This window comes from Photinus pyralis, unplaced genomic scaffold (assembly GCF_008802855.1).
Source record: "Photinus pyralis isolate 1611_PpyrPB1 unplaced genomic scaffold, Ppyr1.3 Ppyr1.4_LG1, whole genome shotgun sequence".
Lineage (NCBI taxonomy): Eukaryota > Metazoa > Arthropoda > Insecta > Coleoptera > Lampyridae > Photinus > Photinus pyralis.
The window spans coordinates 68,717,613-68,743,162 of record NW_022170249.1 but is presented as its reverse complement, the minus strand read 5'-3'; the positions used below and the strand labels follow the sequence as shown (position 1 = coordinate 68,743,162).

General features: G+C 36.0%; 1 protein-coding gene across 2 annotated transcripts; it reads left to right on the top strand.

Moving 5' to 3' along the window:
- Nucleotides 1–20,526: 20,526 nt before the first annotated feature.
- Nucleotides 20,527–24,910, top strand: LOC116160143. Of its 2 annotated transcripts, XM_031473281.1 has the most exons (5): nt 20,527–20,597; nt 20,647–20,872; nt 21,282–21,456; nt 23,672–23,751; nt 24,791–24,910. In XM_031473281.1, the coding sequence occupies exons 2-5, from the start codon at nt 20,704–20,706 to the stop codon at nt 24,859–24,861; spliced, it is 495 nt and encodes a 164-aa protein (XP_031329141.1). In that variant the 5' UTR covers nt 20,527–20,597; nt 20,647–20,703; the 3' UTR covers nt 24,862–24,910. The 2 variants fall into 2 exon arrangements, with proteins under 2 accessions (XP_031329141.1, XP_031329140.1); XM_031473280.1 differs by having other exon boundaries at nt 20,573–20,872.
- Nucleotides 24,911–25,550: the final 640 nt, after the last annotated feature.

Genomic DNA, 25,550 nt, shown 5'->3' with positions numbered 1-25,550 from the left:
GCTCTAATTAATATCTTGTTTGTCCATGTACAAGTACATCTTACTTCTTGAACACATAGCTCTGGTGTTGAAATTCAGGTGTTCATGGACTGGTTATGTCAATTGGATCCAGAAGAAGTGATTCTACTAATCGCTTGCGTTCCCTTATCCTAACTTCTTCTTCCCTAGATGTATCTAATTTCCAATGGAGTGCCATTGGTAAAAATTGCAAACTGCAAATACGCGGAGGATTGAATTTGTCTTTCCTGTAGCATTTGTTGATCCATTTCAGTCTTAATGAAGCACAAGTTTCGCGGGCACATACGGCGCGGTCCCAGTTTAATTTATACTTATAGCTAACCAATAATTCAATACCTTGAAAGAAAATTAACACATTAAAAAGAAATGCAGCATATGAGGGCGAGAGACGCATACAATACACCTTTGCACGATAGCCGTGGTACAAACGTCAAGCATACAGAAACGTCAGAAAATTCTACGGCAGGCGAGAGTACGTCACAGGCGGGAAGTTCCCCTCTCTCTCCGCGCCGACAAACTGCAGTGACTGAGGCAACCGTTTAGTATACGGACCGTGGCAATTACCTACAAAGCTTTCGCTTATATTACACCCACATTTTGATGGCTAAAAACCTTCCACAAGATAGTACTTAATTTTTGGGGGCACTTCTTATTGCTCGAGCTTCTATTGGCGACACGAGAAAGAGAGACAGCGATTCGAGATTTACGAAACGTTAAACCGCGTGGCAAAATTCGCAACGGAACGTAAAAGGCGCCCGAAGTAGACTACCTCTCGAAGACGCGCGCGCGCCTTGCAAAAGGTCGTTAATTTCGCCCCTATGGCAAAAAAATAAAATTCCGCCACGCAGGAGTTGTGCGCGTTTACAACATCTTTCCGACGACACCAATTTGAAAAGAATCGGACCAAAACTGTAGTAGAAGATAGGAAAAAACTGAAAAAACCTTCACGTTAGTACACTACGCTCAAGGATGACGCCCAGAAGTCGCCAAACCCCACCATCATGTAGCCCTGTCCCTAAGGTTGACAAATTACACGGCCTTGTAGATACACGTACACCCGTTGCCTTTCTACAAGAGTTGTCCTACGCGCCCACATTTGCAGCCAGCCAGCCAGCCAAAGTGAGATTAAAAGCTACTTTTTACAAATAAATTTTAGTTATTTAGTAAAATAAGTTTTATACGAGTTAATAACCTAAGGAGCAACTAGAAGTCGACGAGTCGGTAAGTAAAGATCAACAAACAGTGGCGTACCGACGACGTGGAGATTCAACCCAATGCATCGCTGAAGCCTTTCATTTAACAAAAGTGTTTATGTATTATCCACCCTGTAACTATGTTACGAATGCATTTCAATATGTAAAGTAGCCTATTGCTGTCTACTCTTTTGGCACTTTAGCCCCACATATACTGAGCGAATCGTGTCCTTTTCTTGAAATATATCTGCTGTTGCAAAATATTTTCAGTGGTGGCGTACGAGTAAGCCCATTTACACGAGGGGACTGTTTGCGACATCCAGCAATCAGTCGAGTCGCGAGAACGAATCAATATAAACTTGTATTTTGATCAAAATAGGTCAAAATCGTTATTTATTCACCAAGATCGTTGGGAAAAAGACCAAGAGCTTTATCTCAATGACCAACACAAAAATTTGATCTATTTTTGGCGACCACGTGGATTTTGATCAAAACATGTCAAAATCGTTATTCTTGCACTGAGATCGTTGGGAACAAGATTAAGAGCATTATCCCAATGCCCACGACATGAATTTGATGCATTTTTGTTAACAATAAAATGTATTTTGTAAGATTAAAATAAATTGTCGTTAAAAGTGATTGTAATACTGAGGATCCTTCGATATTTCGTTGTATCGGTTTATTTTTAAGGCTTGTATATAATTGATTATCGAAATTGGGGGTCAGAGTTACATCAAGTGGTAAACGTTTGGTGCTGAGGGAGGATATTACGCATGTCATATTCCTGGTGTAATATCTCACATTTGGCTTCGAAATATTTTATGAAATTTTCTAGGGCGGTGTTTCCTAGTTCGAATTTTTCTTATAATTGGTTGGGCATTGAGTTTTATTTGAGTAAATTACAATTTTCTGTGGCGTATGACGGTTATATATTAAATTATTTCTTTGTTGCTTAGATACCAGAAACTGTTGGAAAACTTTATAAAACAAGTAGTCTCTTGCACACACCAAAAACATGAAATAGTTGATTTGTTGGTTTAGAATTCTTTAAATACTTGTTTGATATAATATTTCTGGAATTAAGGTAGACGTGTAATTAAAATTGGTCACGCAGTGGTATACATTTTACACCGGAAATCTCTCCCAAACCTTGACATTTACATTAATGTAATCTAGATGTGTAACACCTTCAAAATAAATTAATACAAGCTTTAATGTACAAAAAGAGAGTTCAAATGAAACGATTCAAACTCGATACCTGCTAAATAATTTGTCGAATTCTGAAATTATTTTTGCCTTCACAAACAAACATACAGGTGTTCAATATTTCAACCAATAGCATTCAACTTTGCAACAGCTTCTAATTAAAAACAGGTTTGTGGAAAGAATTCTTCGCGTGCTCGTCACAAAGGCACTACAAAAAATCTCATTTCCCCTCGAGTTGTTAAAATCGCCGCCAATAACCGGAGCGGTTGCGCGATTATAACCAATTATAAATTAATTTCATTAGAAGCACTCGTTGACTTTATTCTACGATCAATAGCCGTAAACCAAATCAGAATTACGTACAAAGTAATTTAATGGGAAACGGCCAATTTAAATATTTAATACTAATAAAATATTATTTTCCACTTTATGGAAAAATGTTTCGCACCCACAAATCTGGATTTATGAACGTAATAAAATTCAATAATAAATTAGATTGAAAAATATACTTACTCTCAGATATTTCTTCTCAGATCAGCAAATTTATAAAAGCTCGATCGGATCATACGAATAAGGAGAAAGGTAGAAAATATTGGTATGGTGTGATTTCTATATCAAACACGTTTTTATCGCCTGAAAGTAGAAGGTTGATACGTATCATTACAAGATAACAACAGTTGTAAACACGGCGTTATAAAGAAACGGTCGTAGTTTATGGTGCTGTAAAAGTGCAATAAATTGACATAATTTAATGGAATGGTGCAATTTTGACTTATTTGGCAATCGGCAGGAGTTTAATAGTACACTCAAAGTGCATTAAAATATCAATATATATAATATAGCTTCATATTTACATATCAGTTTCATATATGGATTATTGTGTTCATATTTAAAATATGGTTTGTAAATAACAAACCGTAACACTCAATCTTTTTCGGATTCCACCGGCTTTTCATCCTCCGTGAAAAATACCGCCAATCCAAAGTCATATTAACCTTAGATGGTGTCCGGTTCGGATCGTTTATGAAATATGTAACAAGTGAAAAGACGTAATTACGTTTGTAACGTCTATAACGAAGGTAAAGATTTGTTCTATAGTGGGAGCTACTACGATAGCCATTCTTTTGAACTCAGAACTACTTCCGACGATGGCGTAATTGAAGACGAAGGAGATCTCTTGCATTAAAATCGTCAAGCAATAGTCTTCCCAGAGTAGAATATCGCGATATCATCATCGTACTACATATATCTGGACATATCATTGCCAACATTTACTGCAATAGCAAATAACGTGCTTAAGCCAGATCCTTGCGGAACTTTGTTTTGTACAATTTTCATGTGGGAGAATTTATCACCTATTCTCACCTGAAATCGTCTGTTATTTAATAATGACTTTATTAGTAATTGTAAATTACCTTTCATGTTTAAAAGGAAAAACTTTTCGAGAACACCGTGTCCCCAAACCATATCGCAAGACCCTTTAATATCAAAAAAGACAGCCACAACTGATCTCTTTTCCAAAAAGATTTTTGAATGGAATGCTCAATAAGAACAAGGTGATCAGTTGTAAGATCTATACCTTCTCAAGCCTGATATGATCCCAGGACATCGTGTTTTTCTCCAAATACCACTGCAGGCTCTCATTTATCATTCTCTCCCATAATTTTTCCATAGGTGAAGCAGATCGGGTGATAGCTGGCTGGATTCAGATGCTTTTTCCCAGGTTTGAGGATGTCCTTCCACTTATCCGGCTAAGTGCGTTCATCACATAGCTAATTATGCAGGGTGTTACACATAAGTATGTAAAAAAATTGGGTAGTGGATGGGATCAAAACAATTGCCTCTCCTCTTTCTCAGTACACCTAGTTTGAGTGTGTCCGTAGGCATTGCACTTGAAGCAGCGCATAACGTGTATGTCCTCCTCGACCCGTGTTTTGACTAAGTTGAGGTTTATATAGGACTTTGAAATATTTGGTACAGACTTCGATCACCCAGTTTTCCCTTTGTGGATTTCTATATTTACGTTTTCCCACTACAAATTCTGAAGGGACCAAATATGACAGTGTTCTGTTCAAACCCACTCTCGATCAGCATGGCGACAGTATATCCGGCGTCTACGCCCGTGGATTTAACTCCTTTGCTGTGTAAACGTCAGATTTCTGGCCTTCAACGCCCCCTGCTGCTCGCGTGAGGAGTGAATAATAAGTGTTCCCTGAAGGAATTTCCGTATTGCGGTAAAAGCTCCGTCTACGTCGCCGTATTTAACGTCCGACTTTTAACTGCTGGAGGGCCTATTAGGATCAGTGACTTCCTTCAGCGAACGTAATGGGGGGACCAGAGCTACCTGCGGCGGTTGTTGCGAGGGTCTAATTGGAGTTATAGGGACGTAGGCATCGTCCTTTTCCGACGGTGGCGTGAGTTTTCGAGTTGTATTAAGTTAGCTTGATTAGCCTCGTAAATCATTCGCTTTACTCACGCACTACCAATTCGTCGGCGTGGGTAAAGCTAGCTTTATTGTTAACCTCTCGTGTAGTTGCGTTAATTATCATCTAAGCACTTGCTTACCTGGACAACTAGTTTCTTCGGATCCTTAAGTGCCAGGTTCTTTAGTGGGCGGAGTGCCTTCAACCTCGGCTTCACTGTCCCTTCTCCCTCGTTCATTTTTGTTGCTGGTACCATTTTTCTGCGTTATCTGAAAGAGTGTTAGCCGTGCGTTTTACCTGAGAGCCCGATGCGCTTGTCGCCGCCACGTGTGACGACGTACTCTTGCTTCAGTTAGTCGTGGATAAAGATAGTGACTTTAGCACTGTCGATTGGGTACCTCTTTTTCCTTTTCATTCGTGTGTGCGTTCTTCTGGGTTGTCACCTTCTGACTTTGTCGTAAATTGTTTAAGTAACAAAAGCCGAAACAAATATATTAATAGGGTCCCCTGATGTCTGCGGCTCCGATTTAGTGCCGGCCACCTTATCTGTACAGGCAGGCCTGTCGGCACCGTCCGGGTTGAGGAAATGCATCTCCCTTTTATATTGAACTTTCATTTACTCATCTACATCTTTGCATGTCACAAATTGGATAATAAAATTTACTGTAAAATGGTCATCTCATTTCTTACCTCTAAACAAATTGGAATGTTGACTAAGACTAATTCAAGTAATTACATTTACACCTTAACCAAACCTTTCTTTGTAATTAACATGACAAAATATGTAATAAATAAACCATTGAACTTGGTTTCATTCAATATAAAATTTGTGGAATTCTTTTTTTATTCCGAAAAAAATATACTAAGAATTGACACCACATTCAGCGAGTTCTTTTGAGTGCAAAATACATTGAAAGTACAAAATTTTAAACTTATTTGAATCCTTTAAGGTCCGATATTCAAAACTTTTATTTCTAAATATTCTGCAATTCTGTGATTAATACTTCTTGTGACAATGGATCGCAAAGATATCTAATAAACTTGACGAAATATATAAATACAACTAACCTTAATTTACAAGTCTTCTCTTTCATGGACGCAGTGGAAATTCTTACTGTTAATTGCTACTCGTCAATTTGGGGTTGATATCAGATTATAATAATCCATGTACAGCCGATAATGTACTCACTTGTTTTTCAATTTGCGTTTTACAATTTTATTTGTTACTCAGTTGTAAACGTTGATTAATAAGACAAAACGCAAACGGGTAAACGTCATGTTTAAACGCTACTGACTTGTAAAACTGACAGCTGACCTGTAAAAATTTTACAAGTTAGTAATCTAGTAATTTCATTGGCCAGAATTAATGCGAAGTCTCTGTTACATGGATAACATGATATTTTAGACATTTCTTTGAGATCAATTTAAGAACTAATTATTTACGTTTACTATTGTTTAGAAATGAGTAACAAATAAAATATTGTACATTATACGCCAGGTAATAGTTTTTACTGGCTCTAGGAGATGACAGGCTCGCCTGACGGCTCGCCAGTCAACTTCTATCGCCAGTAAAAACTCACTTACCTGACTAATAATGTAAAATACTATTACATTATAATAGTTTTCAACTCGATACCCAACCTGTACGACAACATCGGAGAACTCTATTTCCCTCGGGAGTTTCATTTCCCTTGTAATTATAATTTTACAGCGATATTTAAAATATCTTACCACCATCTTGATTACGGTTTAAGTTTAATTTGGAGAAATCTCTTAGGTAAAAAGTTGCACTAAATTACCCAGTTATACTAGCGGCACTAACAATGAACTTTATTTTGCTTCTTGTAATTCCACATAACAAACAAATAAATGGGGCAACTACTCCTCCCCTGCTCTTATTACTCTGTACAGTTATACGGGAAAGTTTTCTAAGGAATGTGCTTGCTAACACTATATTCTGATGAACCGTACTCTTTACCAGCTGCTGCTCTTCGAATTCCCCAACCTAGTGCAAAATAATCCCCTCTCTAAATACTTTTTTAACACCCACGGCGGGTTTTAATTAATTTTCTATGGTTCAAACAGTTTTCATGACTGACCTTTTGCAATCTCGCCTTATTTTTTACCGAGCTTTAATTAATTTAATGAATTGTGGAGGTAACAGAATATGACTAATTTCCAGCGTGTAATTCAAAACCATAGCCAGACAATCAGTGACAAATATGATTCAAAACAATAATCCATTGATAACTGTAACGCAAGCTCACTTTTTATTTCAGTCGACAAAATGAAAACTTACAACTGCATCAAAATTCAAAACGACCCAGTCCGAGAAACCCCTCGTATATGCAATAGTTTCGACACGTCGATTAAATTTACAACAGTTTGGGGTTGGGACGGTTGGGAGTCTGTACGAGATATGAAATACCAGCTAATTATCTCTCAATATTAACAAATTAAGGACAGCGATAAAGTGCGACACAAGTAACCGAAAAATTTACATTGGGCGAAATGACCAAATTGGCTGTGTCAGTATTAAGTTAAAAAATTAATAAAAACCCCGTCTTCCGCAGCATCTCAATGTGTATATTTGCGATAGCTTGAAACTCTTAAAATGCAACCAATAATTAAAAGCGGTAGATATTTAAAAAATTAAGAATTTTGTGCAATAAGACGTTAATTGGCACTGAAATACAAAATGAGCGCGGAATGCGGTTTAGTTTTATTTATTTATCATTTAAATATCAGAAGAGATCTAAATTTCCATTGAAACCGAAAGTCTATTGAGAGTTAACCTCTGGGTGAGAGGCTTCAAAATTGTGACATATTCATTAAGTTGGGGAAAGATTTTTATGATATAAAACGCAAACAGGCATGCCTACCCCGAGAACGAATGGTATGATAAAGTAGTAGACATTTTTTATTTCGACTTTCATAATTTTACATTTGTATTCATGAGATTGTATATTGTAAAGCAACCACGAAAAACTGAATTTTAAATTATGGATGTCTACACGTATTAATAATTAATCTCGTTGTGATTCCCTGTCAATATTTGAAATATAAATTACAATTTCTGTTGTTTACATACCTCCGTCTTCTTATCCTAAATCCCAGCGTATAACAAGATTTCTAAGACTTTCTTACCGGAAAGGTCGAAATGGTCTCTAATGTTATTATCAAAACACCCCTGTGGTATAATAAAATTTACAGGTAAAACCGGTTTCGTAAAGGTTTTGTTTTTGGTTACCCCGATGTGTGGTCTTGAAAAGTAAATCACCTTATAATAGAACACGATTCTTTGTTAGCAGTACAACATATCAAATCTAGTTATCAAAACGATTCATTGTTTTCCTTTGTAAAGCATTAGGGTGGATCTCGATAGAGGAATTTTATTACTCGCCGGGTTAATATTGTGTGTGTGTGTAGTAGCATTTCCCGCAATTTGGCATTGACTGACACTCACGAAAGGTTGTGACACATTCCACTTTAAGAATAACGATCACAAAAACATTTGGGCATTGTTATTCGCTTTAACGGAGTTTACTTTATATCTGTAAACTTGACGAATTGGGAGTTTTCAAATAAACCCCCACTAATTTTTAGACTTTAATTTGTGATTAATTCAAGTTTTATTGAGATGTGTCCCGTTCGTTGCGTGTGTACAAATTTTCGTACCTGCATGCCCAGAAACAAATGGGTAGTAGGATTAAATGCCTAAAAGCAGCGGTTATAATACCCGTTTGATCAAAATTCTACAGTGCGCATAAAATCGCGTGCGTGATTTTTTGGCTTGTCCCGAAGGAAATGTCATGGCTAATGGCTACCTTTTCTCAATTTTGTACTGTAAACAAAAACCGCCAATACTATTGTACACGAAATTTTCTCAGGTATGACTAAAATCCCTCTTTTACTCGCACTTGGAAAATAGGATAATACAAATAGGTATCCTTAGACACAAACAAGAAGTATCTGTAAGTGAGTTACAGTATTGGTATGTCTAATGGATTAAGCCACCCACAAAACATCCATATAGCTAACTAAATCAATGTATTTTCCTATACACGCCCGGCATCCGCTATAATGAAAAGTCTCAATGTTGACTTAAAATTAGCTCAGATGGATTCAGCGCCCTGGACCGCTTTTCCAATATTCCAAGGGATTAACTATGAATATTTTGATTAACACCGAACATAATTCCGGTACCAACAGAAAAAAAATTATCATGAAAACTCTAACCTGGGTCACATTTTGGGTTTGATTAAACACACAGCTCCTTGATTGACAAATAGAAAAATCTATTCAGTAAGACATAAAACAATTAAACACATAATCTAAAAGATAGGCTTTCAGAGCCAGATTTATACATACTACGCATGCAAGCGATCGATATACAATTAAATATATCTTAATTACCTACAGTTTTTAATAAACTGGTCGTTAACCGCGGACTAAAAAACTCGCTGACAAACTAAATATTTCCTCACTAGATCTTGAGTAATTTGATTTTTTTTTAAGTTTAAATTTTACTTTTGACAAAGTGTAATTAGAAGGATGTTGTTACTTAATAACTTTGTGAGAGATTCCAGAGCAGTCGTGTTTTCTAATATCCAGTTCTGAAGTAGTCTATAACTTGGACTTCTATTGCAATCTTTTAGATGTTGTGGAAGACAGTTGTAAATATTGTTAATTTTAGGAAGCCGTAAATGCTTATTACTTATACCTCGCGTGACCGCTTTGGCAATTGTTACACCTTTGGTTCTTTTTCTAACGCGTTTGTGATCAAAGTTTGAATGGAAAAATTAACAACTTTGGGTGAAATGAAGTAACTTTGAAAAGTGGTAGTCTTGCAATGTGCAGCTGGGTGTATGAAAATCGTATAACCTATAAATTGAATACTCTAATTGTGAATTTATAATTCTTTATCGGCAAACTCACTTATGAATGCAAGACCCGACCATTGTAATAATTCTGGCGTAGCGTAATTACTAAATGTTCACATTTTTGTGAAAAATTCCGTTGTAATGAGGCAGCTTACAACAATGGGTTTATCTTACCATATGGCCTGTAAAAATAACGCATTAATGACCTGTTAGATTACAAGGATTTTGTTTTCTCACCGTCTTTATTACGTTATATTTTATTAAAACCAAAATCGACTAACGATACTTTCTGCGATTTGACAGTTTTGCACCTTCAAATAAACATCCAATAAATGACAGCTGTCGCCATCTCGGAGTATATTTTCTAATCAAGTTGGCATTATTTACGGAAGTAATTTGACTCATATTTTTCATATTAAACCATACGATTGTGAACTATGACGTACCGGCAATCTCTAATGGCGAGGATAATATGTAATTTCTCTGGAAATGGCGGATGGTGGCAATTATTCAAACAAATGCCGAGAAAGCCTACTTTACAAGTGGAAAAAAGGTTAATAATCATGTCATCAGACGCTAGTAGTGAAAAAAATTCTTACAACGTACGATTGTGAGTACCGTCAGGCTGTATACGTGAAATATAATGGAATGGAGTGGTGTGAAGTAAGTTGACGAAGATCCTTAAATTTGGAAATTAGTAAATATAACAGGCTGAAACCTTCATTTTCATGCCTACTCTCTGTTAGGAAATTTTAGTTTCCATGACAGAGGCAGGTCAGACTACGTTTCCTGCTGTCACTTTACTGGCCGCACCTGTCACTTTACCGGCCGCACCGTCACTTTACCGGGCGCATTTTGACATTTCCAAACGTCTATAATGACCGTGTCGTCACTGACAGATTGACATTAATCACAAGTTATATATAAAAATTGAAATTTTGAATTAAAAGACGATTTGGGGTAAAATTTAATACACAACTCGTCAGTAAAATATCATTACCTGACTCGGAAATTAAAGTACTCGGCCCCAAAGGGACCTCGCACAATTTTAATTTCTAAATTCGATTTCGCGGTCGCTAGAGAGGGCGAAGTGCCCACTTCGCATCCAATTGCACAAAAAATACGTATTTTGAAAGTTATATTCCAATATGTTTTGGAGAGCTTATGTAATTTTGATTCGAGTTTTTCTTTGAAACAAATATCTATGTTTTATACTCCTTCTGGTATAGCAGCAATAATTCCAAAAACGTAATAAAAGTTTAAGTACATTTATTATCAATAAACATTGAATGAAAGTAAAATTCTGATAAAGAGCGCTTCCTAAATCTAATTGTAATAAAAATAAACCTACTGTTCAACTGTATATATAAACCGAATAAATAACTAAATGAATTACCTACCTATTCTGAACTTCTAAAATGAATAAATCTCTACTAAACGTTCAAATTGACGCACGCAAATAGAGAATTTTATTTCGTTGACTGTATTTCTTAATAAGAAGCAAGTAATGGAAAAATTGTACATCTTTAAATACTGCAATTGGAGCAAGTCGCTGACCTCCAAGCGGATGGAAATTTTCACGGCTCGCATATTACTTCCATGAATCTGCTGTCGGAAAGATTTTGGATAGCGGTTCAGGATCACCGGATATCTGCACTTTTACTCGATCTCGGCTGGATATCTTCTTTCTGAAAATTCTATGAGATTTAACGCTGACCGGTGCAAAACAAACGCGGGCTGGTTAATTTTGGTTGGGTCGTTAAATATTGGCCTTATTCAGCTAAGTTGTACTTCCTAGCTTTCGTGCCTGGCTGAGAAATTTATGTTGAAGCTAGGTGGCGCCCTGAAGACTATTAAGAACGAAGAGTATGTATCTGTAGCAACCTTCAAGTTTGGATTGAGTCCCGTGAACCACTGACGATTGTTTTTAATACCTCGCCCTCGCCCTGAATAAGAGCGTATCTCGACCCGCTATTAAGTCACAATAGAGCTAGCTGGGCGGTTAGCGGCGTGTGTTCTGCACAAGGCATAGTTATAGCGCCCTGTGTATTCCTCAGCGTCCGCGTTATACTGTGACGAAGAAAACTGAAAGGAAATAAAGAAATCCAGTACTACGGCTCCAGCTGCTCTCGGTGGTATGGGTGGTTCGACGATACTGGAAGAAATAGCTAGAAATGCTCAGAAAATTTAGGCGGCACTAATTCTTCGGTAATTCCAAGTCGTACAGGAAAAACTAGAAACCTGCTCCTGATGGTCTGGAAATACAGGGCGAAGGGTAGAACGATAAAGAAGAGAAATAGAGACAAATAGCGGGGAAGAAGGTATTTATTCAAGGAAATCAAGAACTAAAACAGATGTAGGGCGAATGATTATGATTGATAATGGCACGGAATGATAACCGGGAAATAACGGCAAAAAGAAAATTCGGTACGAGGTCTCGTCTCCCAGTAAGACAATAAAGCTTGACTAAATTACTTAATATGATGTAGGGTGGCTGAATTAATGTGATGGGTTTTTTTTTAAATTAAACTTAACGGTTTCTTTAGGTAATAAAATAGGTAACTTGCTTAGCTGTTCTGGCTCCTTTGAATTTTCCAGCGGTTGTTCGGCGGACTCGGCAGTTGCAGACCAGTGGCTAAATACAGGGAAAATAAGGATAGGGATGAGGGTAGAAGGGAACAAATGGAAAAGAAATTTGAAGGTATCGAAAGAAGATTGAAGACTGAAGACGGATGACTGAAGGCTGAAAACTGAAGACGGGAGACGGACGCCGACGAAGATTTCTTAGTAGTAGGTACGTATAACAGGTATATACAAGAAATAAACTAAAAATACAAGGCCCTAAAACAAAGACCCAAATCACAACGCGACACTAGCACGAAAAGGCTACTTACAGGATGGCGTGGGCCTTAAACGTAGAAACAATATATATTTGGTATGCTTAATTAAATTGATGGAAGGTGAAATAACGCTCGGATCCTAAAAGACAACGAAGAAATAGAAAACGATACAAACAACAAAAATACTTACACAAGGGTTGAAATCCGGCGAGCAAGGGTAAAATATATATTGGTTGTAAGTAGATGACAAATCACAAATACAAATGTGCCTCCTCCTCTATTCTTAATCCCCAAAATAGGGTTTCTAAGGACGAAATACTAATTCTTTGGAATAAGTAGAGATTATTTCCCGAGGGTAGAAATCTCAAAATTATTGGATTATACCGGCTGCAAAAATTACGCACCTCACAAGCACACGACAGAATTGACAATTGACCAAAACGGAAACGAAAACGTACAAGATTTTGAAAAAAAAACGAACAGTAATACCATTATTGGTACATATTGGAACATAAAAAGTTAGCTGGAAAAGAAGAATAGATTTTTGAAAAGAGCGGGAAAGAATAGCGTGGTTTACAAGAACTGACAATAGATGGCACTGGAAGCGGATCAGAGGCGTAACAATGAATCAAATAGTATACACATAAGCTTCGAAAATTAGTAGAGTGAAAACAGTAAGGAAAGAAGAAGCGTTTAGATTGTGAGAAGGAAGATAAAATTATAAGAAAAGGGCAAGAATCGAAAGAAGCAAAGAAATCACAAGAAGAGATTTAAGAAAATGGGCACGCCTATGAGACGAAATTCAAAACAAAATAAACAAATTCCTAACCTAAAATCAAAATAAATAAAACAAAACTAAACTAAAAATGGACCTGTAACAATACGTTGTTGATACAAGGTGTTGTTTTTCTGTAAAATGACAAAAACTGAACAAATGCACCTTTGGGGGTGGCTCACTCTCCCCTGCCAGAGGGTGATGTCCCCTCTACAATAATTGCGCAAAGTGGATGGCTTTAATCATCGAACGACCTATAATCGAATTTTTAGACTTGCAGAGCTAGGACTAAATGGCAATAGAACGGAGGATATTGTGTTCCTGCGAGATGTATGCATGTTTGAGAATATGCGCGGAAGAAAATGTTCTCGAAGTACCACCAAACTATCCGTACTATCAAGAATAACTCGAAATGCCTTGCAACGTCGTAAAATTCATACTATGTACACACTAAAAACACCCTAGAATTGTCTACTTTTTAAAATAAAAACTTCTACTGCGCGAGGGTACACAACATCTCTTTTTGAACGTTGAATTGATTCTCTAGCATTACAAATGCGATTACTAATGGATCTCAAATCCTTTAGTAGCTTCTGTCAACTTATGAACTACTGTTCAAGTTAATTAGAAATGGGAATGAATCGATTGCGATCTGGCGTACTGTAGAACAGAAAATTGCAAAATAGAGAAAGAAGGTTTCGAGTTGTGTAAATTAAGTAGATATTTATGTATAGTAGACGCGATGTTTTAATAATATTCTAAGGAGATTGCGTTCGCAGAAACAAATGGAAAAAGGTAAGTGGGAGAGTTTTAAAGTGAATATAACAATAATTTGACATAATCATTTGAAAAATGGAAATTTTTCTCGTACAGAACATCACGCTGAAAGATTTTTAAGGGAATCCGTGAGTTAAAACCCTTTTCAATTACCGCATCTACAATAAAAAATAGAACACACCAATTCAATTCAATTTATATTTCGAATCCCACTATACCTTTACGTCAATATCACTTATGTTCGAGTATTCAATAAATTTACTTAGGCAGTTAATCAAGCGTACCTAATTCAATCGTCCTCTGAAAATAAATAAAATCTTCAACCTTTTTATTTGATTCTTGACCAGAATACATGAAACACAAGATGAGCAATCGACCGTCATTCTTCCCAGTGACAGGTCTAGGAGTCCCGTGAGGCCTGAAATCATAAAGGGTCGGCACAAAGAGAATGCCGCTCTTGAGACCTATCGTATTATATCACGTCGATAAGTATCTATTCTCACTTCAGAAGTTATCGTTTACTCATGAAAACGCGCTGAAATATATACCAATCTAGAAAATGAAAGCAATAATAGATCTATTAACCATATTTATTATTGTTTTTTATTTGCGACAAGCAACTATGGAGAAAGTGTTTTTATACTTCATTGACGTTTCACTAACATGAAATTCTCGTACATTTTTAACGAACTTGCTCGAATTGTACGACGAATGAATTTATTATTTCTAATCATTTTAATCATTCATTATTAGGTACTCAATTCCACAAAACTTGCTACCTTCAATTAAGCTTGTAAAGGACGTTTAGGTTTGTTGTAAATTCGAATATTTCTTGACATCCAAATCGCGTTCCCTCTTCGGATTTACACACTAGCTACACACAAACATTTTTAGATACACGTAATAATTCGCCTTTCTTAGTGGGTATTTCTGCACTGTTAATTTTTTTCTTAAATAATTTATGATTTATAGGCAAATTTATGATTTGCAGATTGGTTTAGTAGCGAGTGTGGAATTTACTATCCCATATAAATAAATAATATCATTATTTGCTTATCTTAGAAGCTCATCATCAGCATTTCAGCAGGGACCATCCACACTCTCTGTTTTTGTGCGTTATGACTATAAAATTAAAAAAATTGTAGCTAAGCGTTATTAAATTGCTTGTTCACGTGGATCTTCACCTAATATTAACATAATTCTTACGCTATAGGTAATAAAGAAGAGATTTATTTACAAGTCTGTTAATTAATAAAAATATAAATTCGTCTATTCCATCTAATATAATTTAATAACTCGTTTCTAAGTGAAGAGTGGCTCCGTGATAATTAGTGGTTGTCAAATACTGATGCATCAATAAAATTGTAATTATCTACTTAAATTTAACCGCACACTCGTCATGCGTGACTCATTTATTTAATGAATAATAAACTAGTAAAACTACCACTTACGAGTAATTTCAGGAACAATTTTTAAACTCGCTTATTGGGTATCCTACGCGGAAGGATATAACGTATGTATGGCTTTCTTACGTTTGCGGAATAAGTAGAATGTATTACACCGCGTAGAGATATTGTATTTCCTTACTAGTGCACCTGTTCAACTTACGCAGAGTTTTGTATTTCAAAAAGACTTACGACAGGTTTGTGTACGTTGTAAACTGTTGAAGCAAGGTAAATGTCTAGAACAAGCATCGAAGATAATAGGTATCTAGTTTCAAGGAAAGAAAGGCCATTGTGTTTGTATGTCGTGTGATACTTCTACTTGCGGGATCGTTGAATAAACTTTTAGGATTTGAGGGTTGCTCAGGTACTAACATAACACCTAACCCTATCCTTTTATTTAATTATATTTCGGCCGCCACCCTTTGCTATACCGATTACAGAAATTTATTCGCCATCATTAATCATTAATAAATTTTTCTACCTGATGCTCCATAAATAAGCTAACTTTCTACGCTACGAATTCCTAAAAGAATCTGTACAACGTAGCCCACCATTAATAGTTTCGCTCTCACATTTTTCAACGTCCTCTATCAATTCCCAATTCAAGTCACAAATTGTGCTAAAGATGCGTGATCCCTAAGAGAATAAGTTTCAACTTCGATCTTAAACGTTACCTTTACAGATACAATCTAAAACATATGGTCTGTAAAATTGATTCCTTTTAATTATATACAACGATATACAGAAGATTCATTTTATAACATAATATACATGACCCATATGTATTTGGGACAATTAAAATTTTTCACGTTAACGTTCGCCAATTTTTCGTACCATATTACGTTTTTGTCTCTACGTAAGTTCATAAAATCATATTCAAAATGGCCTTATCGTGCTGATATAAATATGGTCTAGTAGCAACGGAATTCCACTAAGCAAGTTGCACATACTGCAATGGTCATGGTATGCAATATGTTACCGCAATGGAATTATATAGAACGCTACCCAAGTAGTTTTAAGGTATAAAAACCATGTCATTATTTACAATACAATTGCTGTGTCCCTTTAATTTCGGGTCACATACAAAATACACTATTATTATTTAAAAAAATCAGTGCTTAATTTCTTAGAAATTGATAATAAATAAGTACATCTATGAGGAATAAGGGTTAATGACCTATACATAACAAATAAGTCCTACATAATACAATACATTGTATGATTTGTGAAAAATTGAAGATTTGGCAAATGAAATAAGAATTCAGAAAAATATGAATAAAAAATTGATCTTTTAAAATGGCGCCGTTGTTGCCAACATAAAAATAAGTTCAACGCTTTTAACACAGGGGGGTAGGATAATGTGGGATACGAGATCGCAAATTATTGTTTAGAAAAGCAAATACGCTAGCGTTTCAATCAACTAACTCTCGTTTGATTTTTGGATAATGAAACATTTAGAAAGTTTTGGTATCAGGAAAACTTAATTTAAACGTTACAATTTTTCAACAAAAAATTTTTGTTGGTATTTGGTCAAAATGAGTAAAAGAGCAAGCATTACTATTAGGCCCTCACGAGCCGAAATACTTTCCGGCTTAACCGTATTTTTTCCGAATTCTGTTTTCTACCTTTTTTCTAAAAATAAAGGAATAATTTATAGTTTACCATACAAGACGATAAAGGGATGTTTTAACCATTGAGTGAATTAACTTTCACGAGATGTTAGTTTCCCTTTATCGTCGTGTATAATAGAAAATTTTATTTTATAGCAGAAGCCATATAAATCATTGTAAAGCTTCTAATTCTGAATTTAATTTAGAGACGTCAAAAATAGCAAGCTTAGGTTCTGCCGTCGCGATCGTTTCCATAGAGACAGAATTGTCATATGTTCTTAACGTCATTTTATATCGTGCGTTTGAAATAAGAATGACAGGTGTCATTAGAATGCAGAATCAACTGTTTCACTTTATCTACCCTTACGGTTAAAGTGATCACTATATCTATCCTTACAGTTAGAGAACGGGTTAGCCTACTCATTCAAACCGATTAAAATGTCATTTTAACATATGCTATAAAATAAAGGAAATAGTCTACATGGCTCTATATCAGGAAAAAGTATTGTACTTCATTTATTCTGCCCATTGTAAGTAAATAAAACAACAAAAACGTAATAATAGTTATAATTCCTAAATATTCTTATAATTAGGCACATTAAGGTTTCACTTCTCGTTTATTTATTTTTCTTGGGCATCTAGAATATATTGAGGCTCTATGCACTGTAAGCCTTTTGGAAAATTTCGTTGTAACCGTTCTGTTAATATACAGTCAGTGTAAACTGATTTTAGTAGGGAATCATTTGTTCTTTCCAAAATTCTTGGTCTTTTTATATTTCTTCTATATACAATGTTTGTTGGTCGATTATATACAGTGTGTCCCAAATCGCGTGGGATTGCATGGGTAACTTTGTTATTATTAAAGATAGAGAATTGGTTAAATGGGCAATGTTTTGCAGTTTTGGATGCTTATTTAAAATTTTCTTGTGGAAATTCAAAATGCCGCATAGGTTGGACGTAAATTCAAAAAAACTAAAATTGGTCATTTCCTTGAATGTCTTATATCATCGAAAGTATAAGAGATATAAAAAAGTTTTGTATCAGTGTAATTTAGATTTAGATTTTAGATATTAGTCCAGTATTTCTAAGATATATTATAACTGCTCCACATCGATCTTTATTTGTCAAAGTTTCTATTATTTCTTCACTCAGGTTACACCGTACTCTTTCTACATTATATTTGGGACACACACAAAGTACATGATCTACAGTTAGGTTGACTAAACATTGTTCGCATTGGGGAGGATCTTGACTCATCAAAAGAAATGAATGCGTGAGGGAAGTATGTCCCAATCTGAGCCGATATATCTTTTCAAGATTGTATCTTCCCTTAATTGGTAAGAATATCGGACCCACAACCTCCTTGAACTTCCTTAGGAACGCTTCCGATTCACTCCACTGCCCGTTCCACATTTCCCATATTCGATCTTTAACTAGGGACCGACGGGCGTTCTTGGATAGTTCAGACATGTCTTCGGCTATCAGGTTCAATTCGGTCATAATTTCTTTGGCTCTCACAGTCAACGATCGACACCTAATTAAACGCGCACCTTCTATTACATCTATACCATTCCGTGATAGTTCGGGTGATTCCTATCCAGCGAGACTTTTATGTAATAATTTGCTGCTATTTGTTTTTTTTTTAAAGCAAGAGGGGGAATATTAGCCTCGACATGGAGAGATACGACTGGAGATGTTGGAAAGGCGCCAAGTGAATACCTTATTGCCAGGTTTTGAATTTTGTCTAGTCGTCCCAACAATACATTACTACAGGTAGAATAGACATGAGATCCGTAGTCTATACGCGATAAGATCAAGGCTTTATATAGGTCCAGCATGGTTTTAGGGTTGGTTCCCCATTTATGATGAGCCAGCACCCTTAGGATGTTTAGTGATTTCCTGCAAGATACTACTAAATTGTCTACATGTTTTCGTTCATAAATAGAACTGGGCCGTAATGTGGTCTTCGGAGTCGACAGAAGTGTACACATTTTGTCTTCTCCTCCGACAGTACAAATCCTACAGCGTTAGCATTTTTTGTAATTTTGTTTATTGCCACTTGCAATTTACGTGTTATATCACCCACCGTTTTACCTGCACAGCAAATCATTAAGTCATCGACATATAAACATTTCTCCACTTCCTCCGCGACATTTATAGCAATTTCATCAATGGCAATACCAAACAGGGAGCAGCTAAGTGTTGACCCCTGCGGTACCCCATTTTCTAAGACATGCTCGTTCGAGTAAGTGTCACCGACTCTGACCACAAATTTCCTGTCTTCTATAAACGATTGTATAAATTTTGGCAGATTCCCGCGTAAGTTATATTTAAACATGTTTTTTAATATTCCGTGCCTCCAGGTCATATCATATGCACCTTTTATGTCAAAAAAGACACCGACCAAATGTTCGCCATGATCGAACGCCCTCAGGATTTGGTTGCTTAACCTGACCAGGTGATCAATCGTCGATCGCCCCTTTCGGAAGCCGGTTTGATATGGTACGTATATATTGTTGTTTTCAAGATACGTTTGTAACCTCTTATTGACCATTCCCCCACAGGCTCTTGCAGGTGAGTAGAAATCTTTTCTTATGATGTTGAAATTTTTAATGCTATATTTCTAGGTTTTAGATGTGTTTCTTGCAGGGCAACACATAATGGTGTATGTCTTTGAATCAATAGTTTCAACTCAATTAAGTTATTGGATAGTCCCCGACAATTCCATTGGATAATTTTGGTACCCATTACAAAGATAAGATTAAAAGAGACAACAATGGAATAAATAATATTAATAAATAACAGATCATAGTGTATAAGGGACGACTACAAACAAATAACAATTAATTTAAGACAGATACAAGAGACAGAGATATCACAGATTTGGTAATTCAATACAGATTGTAGGTAGATTATCACAGTAAATATATCACGTATGGGTATCAACACTAGAGAGAGATTTTCCTAGGTTTGCCCTTTGGCCATCCTTTTTTCTTCTTTTGTTGAAGAATTTGTTTTCTCTCTATATCTAAGGCTTCTTCATCTAATATTGGCGAAGATGGGGTTGAACTATCCTCATCTCGCTTCCTCTTATCAACAGGATCCGCGATTGTCACATGACAGTCCTGGGTAAGGTTTTCAATCCTCCCAGGTTTCGATCGGCTAATTGTTGTTTCTCCTTCAGAACTTCCATGAGGTAATTCTATCGGAGACGGAGATACGGTTGGTTTCGGCATTGATTGTTTAACATATTCAACTAAGGTGGAGGTAAGTTCTTTAATTTCGTCTTTTAACAATTTTTCTGATTTCAGATACCAGGTTAGGTTGAGTATCAGTGGTTAGGCGTGTAGCAACATTTGAGTACGAGCTGTTTGAAGTAACAGCCGATCCAAGCATTCGTTTTGCCTCCAGATAAGACACCTTACGGGTAACCTTTATCTCTTGAATTTGTAACTCTCTTTTATACACTTCGCAAGTTCTAGAGTTTGCAGGATGTGTACCGTTGCAATTTAGGCATACGACTGGATCGTCACATGGAGAACCCGGGTGTAAGGATTTTCCACAGACACATACTTGTTCCTTCTCACATTTTAGTGTTGTGTGTCCGAAACGTTGACACTTGTAACATCTCATTGGTTGTGGAACATATGGTCTCACTTTCAACGTATATTAATCACCCTGGGAAGTTGGGTGGCATTGAAGGTAAGTATAAGGTTGGGAGTATCAATGAAGGTACCTCCAACTTTGGTCCTAATTCTCTTCACCGCTACAACGTTTTCTCCACCCAGTTCTTCCAATATTTCTTCTTCACTACAGTTCATTAGATCCCGGCAGTATATAACTCCTTTACTTAAGTTTAGCGTATCATGAGGTTTCACTTGAACTTCAAAATTACACATCCTTTTAACTTCCAGTAATCGTTTTGATTGTTTATTCGATACCGTTTTTATAAATAATAAACCCTTAACTTTCTTAATTTCTTCCACTTTCCCAATTAAGCCAAACGAGGCCTTATGAATCATAAAAGGACTAATTTTGGAGAAATCTCCTTCCTTTTTCTCAACAAGCAAGAACCGGGGATAGTTATCCTCCTTTTCATTACCTGTTACAGGGAGCGGGGGAAAAAAACCACCCTCTCCATCCATGCCAGAAGCTTGTACTTGCGTTGGGGCCTGGTCATCCACCCACAACGCCGAGCAGCCGCTTGATAACGGTCGGGTGAGGCCTGCCCGCTCCGCCTCGCTCCCGACTGGCACTGGGGACCGTCCGAACCCCTGCACCGTAAGGTTTGTATTAGAAAAGCCTGAATTCATTAGCAAAGTCGTCTTAAAGCGTTTTTATGCTACCGCCAGCATTAATCAATACAGGGAAAAAGGGATAATTTGGAGTGGGATAGATAAATGGGTAGGTAAGTTACTAAAGGCGGTTGGACTCGACGCCTTTAGTGCCCATTGATCGCCTTTTACGATCTCCAGGACGGGAGTGGGTCAATTCTACCCCCGAGCCCACAGGGGGTTAATGCAAATAATTACACCAGATGTTTAAAATACTGGCCATTATTAGTGAAACACACTTCAAGACAGTTTAGTTTAGGCAACGTGTTGCCATTGATGATTATTATTGTTATTGTAATGGTAGCTACTTCCACTTTACTTTTATTTTTTAATTAAGTACTTACTTTTATAATTTAATGTACTGTACATAATTCGTGAATTGTGACCTGAGCAGACAGCTTGTTGGTAGGTAGCATAAACCAACTCTTTCTTCGAAACATACGTTGTCGAGAAAAATCCTTAAAGGAAGTTTATTGGAGAATTTGTAAATCATATGAGCAGTTAAAGATCCAACGAAGATTACCGGTTCAACTACATGACTTCCCATTATGCCATAAAATACATTAATTAAAAAAAATATTACTTGATTTCGGCGTGAAACTACAACATGTAGGTTTTCCTGTGACGAGTATAGTGTTCATTATGTCGATTTGAACACTCCGCAGTTAGAAAAATAAGATTCATCTGTCCATATACTCGGACTGGTAAAACTGTTTCGATATTCTTGCGGATAAACCACCTACTGACCTACAAATTGTGACCTGGGACAATGCATCAATGGTAATACATTGTGTAAAATAAAGCAAAGTGTCTTGAAATGTGTTTAAGTGGATAATGGCATGACATTTTTTCGAGGGGATAGTTTGTAGTTATACCACCATTTGTAGGTATGTAAGTGTGGATAATAAGATAGTCAATAAGTGATGTTATAAAAATCAAAATTTTTCTAGGCCTACTTATATAAAATTTTGGAGGGAGTTGTAATGCCCAAACCCCCTCTCATGAGTGCGCCCCTGATTTTTTAAACATCTAATGTAATTATTTTCATTGTTTTGTTGGCTCGAATAGATTTTGTTTTGTTTTTTTTTAATTCATCACAGCCTACTTGATTAAAATATAAAAACCGTTGATATAACTGGTATCTTATTTTCAATCTTATGTTATGATGGCTCGTTGAAAAGAGAATTAAAAAATCTATCAAGTAATCTAAAAATCCGATATAGCGCCTATTTAACTTTAGGATGTTGGTAAATGTTCCTCAAAAGTAGCCATCTTGAATTTTGTTTTGACTTCAATTCTAAATTAAGCGTATCAAAGGCAGCCACTTTTATATAACACTTTTTTTATATCTCTTATACTTTCGATGATATAAGACATTTAAGGAAATGACCAATTTTAGTTTTTTTTAATTTACGTCGAACCTATGCGACATTTTGAATTTCCAAAAGGAAATTTTAAATAAGCATCCAAAACTGCAAAACATTGCCTATTTAACCAATTCTCTATCTTTAATAATAACAAAGTTACCCATGCAATCCCACGCGATCTGGGACACTGTATATGATAAAAAAACAGATCTTTTTTTGCTGATATTCAGTTGTTCCTGTATCTGAAAATAAAACCCATTGAAACTCTCAACAGAATGTAAACATTTACTTTTCAGCAACTCAACTCACCTATAAGTGAAGTAATAAATTTAAACGATTTTGAATTTTTACCATCAGGAGAAGCTTCTAAGTAGCCAGTTTCTTCATGCACAAACAAACTTTTGCAATTTGCATTTTTCCTCGGCCTTGATAGGAATTAAAGGTTCGTTCAGGTGCAATTTACAGAACACTTAGATCTTTGAGAGCCTCCTCACCCCCTGGACATATACGCACTTTCAGTAGCTGATGTAACAGGGTCATTTGCTGGCAAAGGTAAAATAAAGTGAAAAATATAAAAGTACTTTTTATGACAAAACGGTTGATCCCACATAAAAAAATTTTAATACCCTTTTTTGTGCACAATCTATGTAACTACACTTTGTGTTCCACGCTTTTTTCGTAATTTCAACTGTTTCTGATATAAGCAGGAAAATGTGTTTGCGGTGGCGGCCATTTTTTTTCCGTATCACTCAAACGCACAATTTTCAAGAGAGCCACTATTGAAATTACGTTTTTTCAAGACCAAAGGAACAGATTGAGACTACTTCCACACTTGCATCATCAAGGAGCACACGGGAGCCTGCTTTTGCACATTTAATAGGTGAGTATTAGCTTTAATTTGATCATTTAATGATCCTGTGCACATTTTCACATAACTGTCCCTTAAGCTCAAGCGTAGAGCAACAAATTTTTTTCAAATAGAAAGCAATACTTTATATTGAATATTCTTATTCTACATCGGAAAATAATAAACTTTCTTGCGAGACGCTACACTTATATTACTATTTTTTGAAGGCACTCTTAAAACCGATATTTTTGGTTTATGCTAGGAAGCTGTTATGTCAAGAATTTGGCACATTTTTTTAGGAATATGATTCACATTACCTACCGGATATTCTTTAATTATCCTATAGTAGTTTTGAAGTGGAATCTTCAACAAAGTTCCAACACCCGCTGTCCTCTTAGAATTGCAAAGATATCTCACTACTTTTCAAGGTCCCAATAACATAATTAAAATAATCATCTGTCGAGTGTACAAGCGAACCACATGGCCGCGGCGTTGAATACTTCAAAATTGCAAGTGTTCTCATCCCTCTATCAAGAACGGGATTTTGCTAGATCAGGTAACCCAAGTCAAAATGTATCGTCACACATAAATAACTTCTTATTCATCTTGCGAGACACTTAGGCACACGCTGTAAGTAACTTTTTCATTAAAAAATTGTCGGCGACTCCCTTGAAGTAAACATTGCGGTTGTCGAGAGATTACTTGTTAAACAGTGAAATTCCTTTGAATGATAACTTTTTCATTTTCTTTCCGTAGACCTGAGGCGCCTTCAACTGTGATCTGCAAAAAAATCGTCTCAAGTTTTCTATGAAATAAACATTAAACACATATACGCCGTATCTAGCAGATGTGCGGAACATGCTTGTTTAATAAATACTGGATGACTACACATTTTGTTATTTTTGACAAGATGCACAGTGTGTATCGCACCTTTAAATGTTTTCGTATGATAAATAGTAAACATTTCTGTGATATATAACTTGACAAGTATATTAGATAGATTATACCATTGACCTATCTGCCAACTGTTTCAGTACATATGTTTCATATAACGATTTATTTCTGTTTTAAGGTTTTTTTAATTCGGCGCCTTTATTCGTTTTAACATCATTATCGTATCGAGAAGCAAAACACACAACTTAAACGTAGGAAAGATTGGATACAAACGGCGCCGGCGGTAAAAACGAAATCCATTGGTGAAAATAACGCCGAATCTGATTCAGTGATATTACTTTTATCACAAAGTTATTTTGTTTTATATTATTTCATTGTTTTACAGGTGGTTTATTCTTTGCCTAAAAATACATTGTAATCGAATTTAATTGTTGGCAGAACAAAAATAACATACATGTCGAAAAAAGCTTATTTTTGTAATTTCATCTTACACGGATTGTAAAACAAAATAAAATTGGTCCATTACTCGCATTTTAAACTAAAAATAAAAACATCAAAAACTTTTAATGGCCCTGTAACATAACTTTGTAAATTTATATAGCTATAGGTATTGGATAAGAGTATTTGTGAACTTTTTTTGTAAATCTCACATGATAAAAGGAACGCTTCTGTTACCTTTCCAATTTTCAGTCTTGCAATATGGAATAATAATCATCCAAGACGTAAAATGTATTCAATAATTTCGGCATTTACATTACATTCAGGATGGAGGAAGGAAACTGCAATTCTGTTCCGTTTTTAGATAGTAATCACTTCGTCGAACAGCATCCATTTTAAGTGGTAGCCAAAACCTACCAACTGGAGGATTATGAGAATCTCATCCAATAAAATGTGGTGGTCCCCAACAATTCGCGTTTCAAACTCGATCATAACGTGAG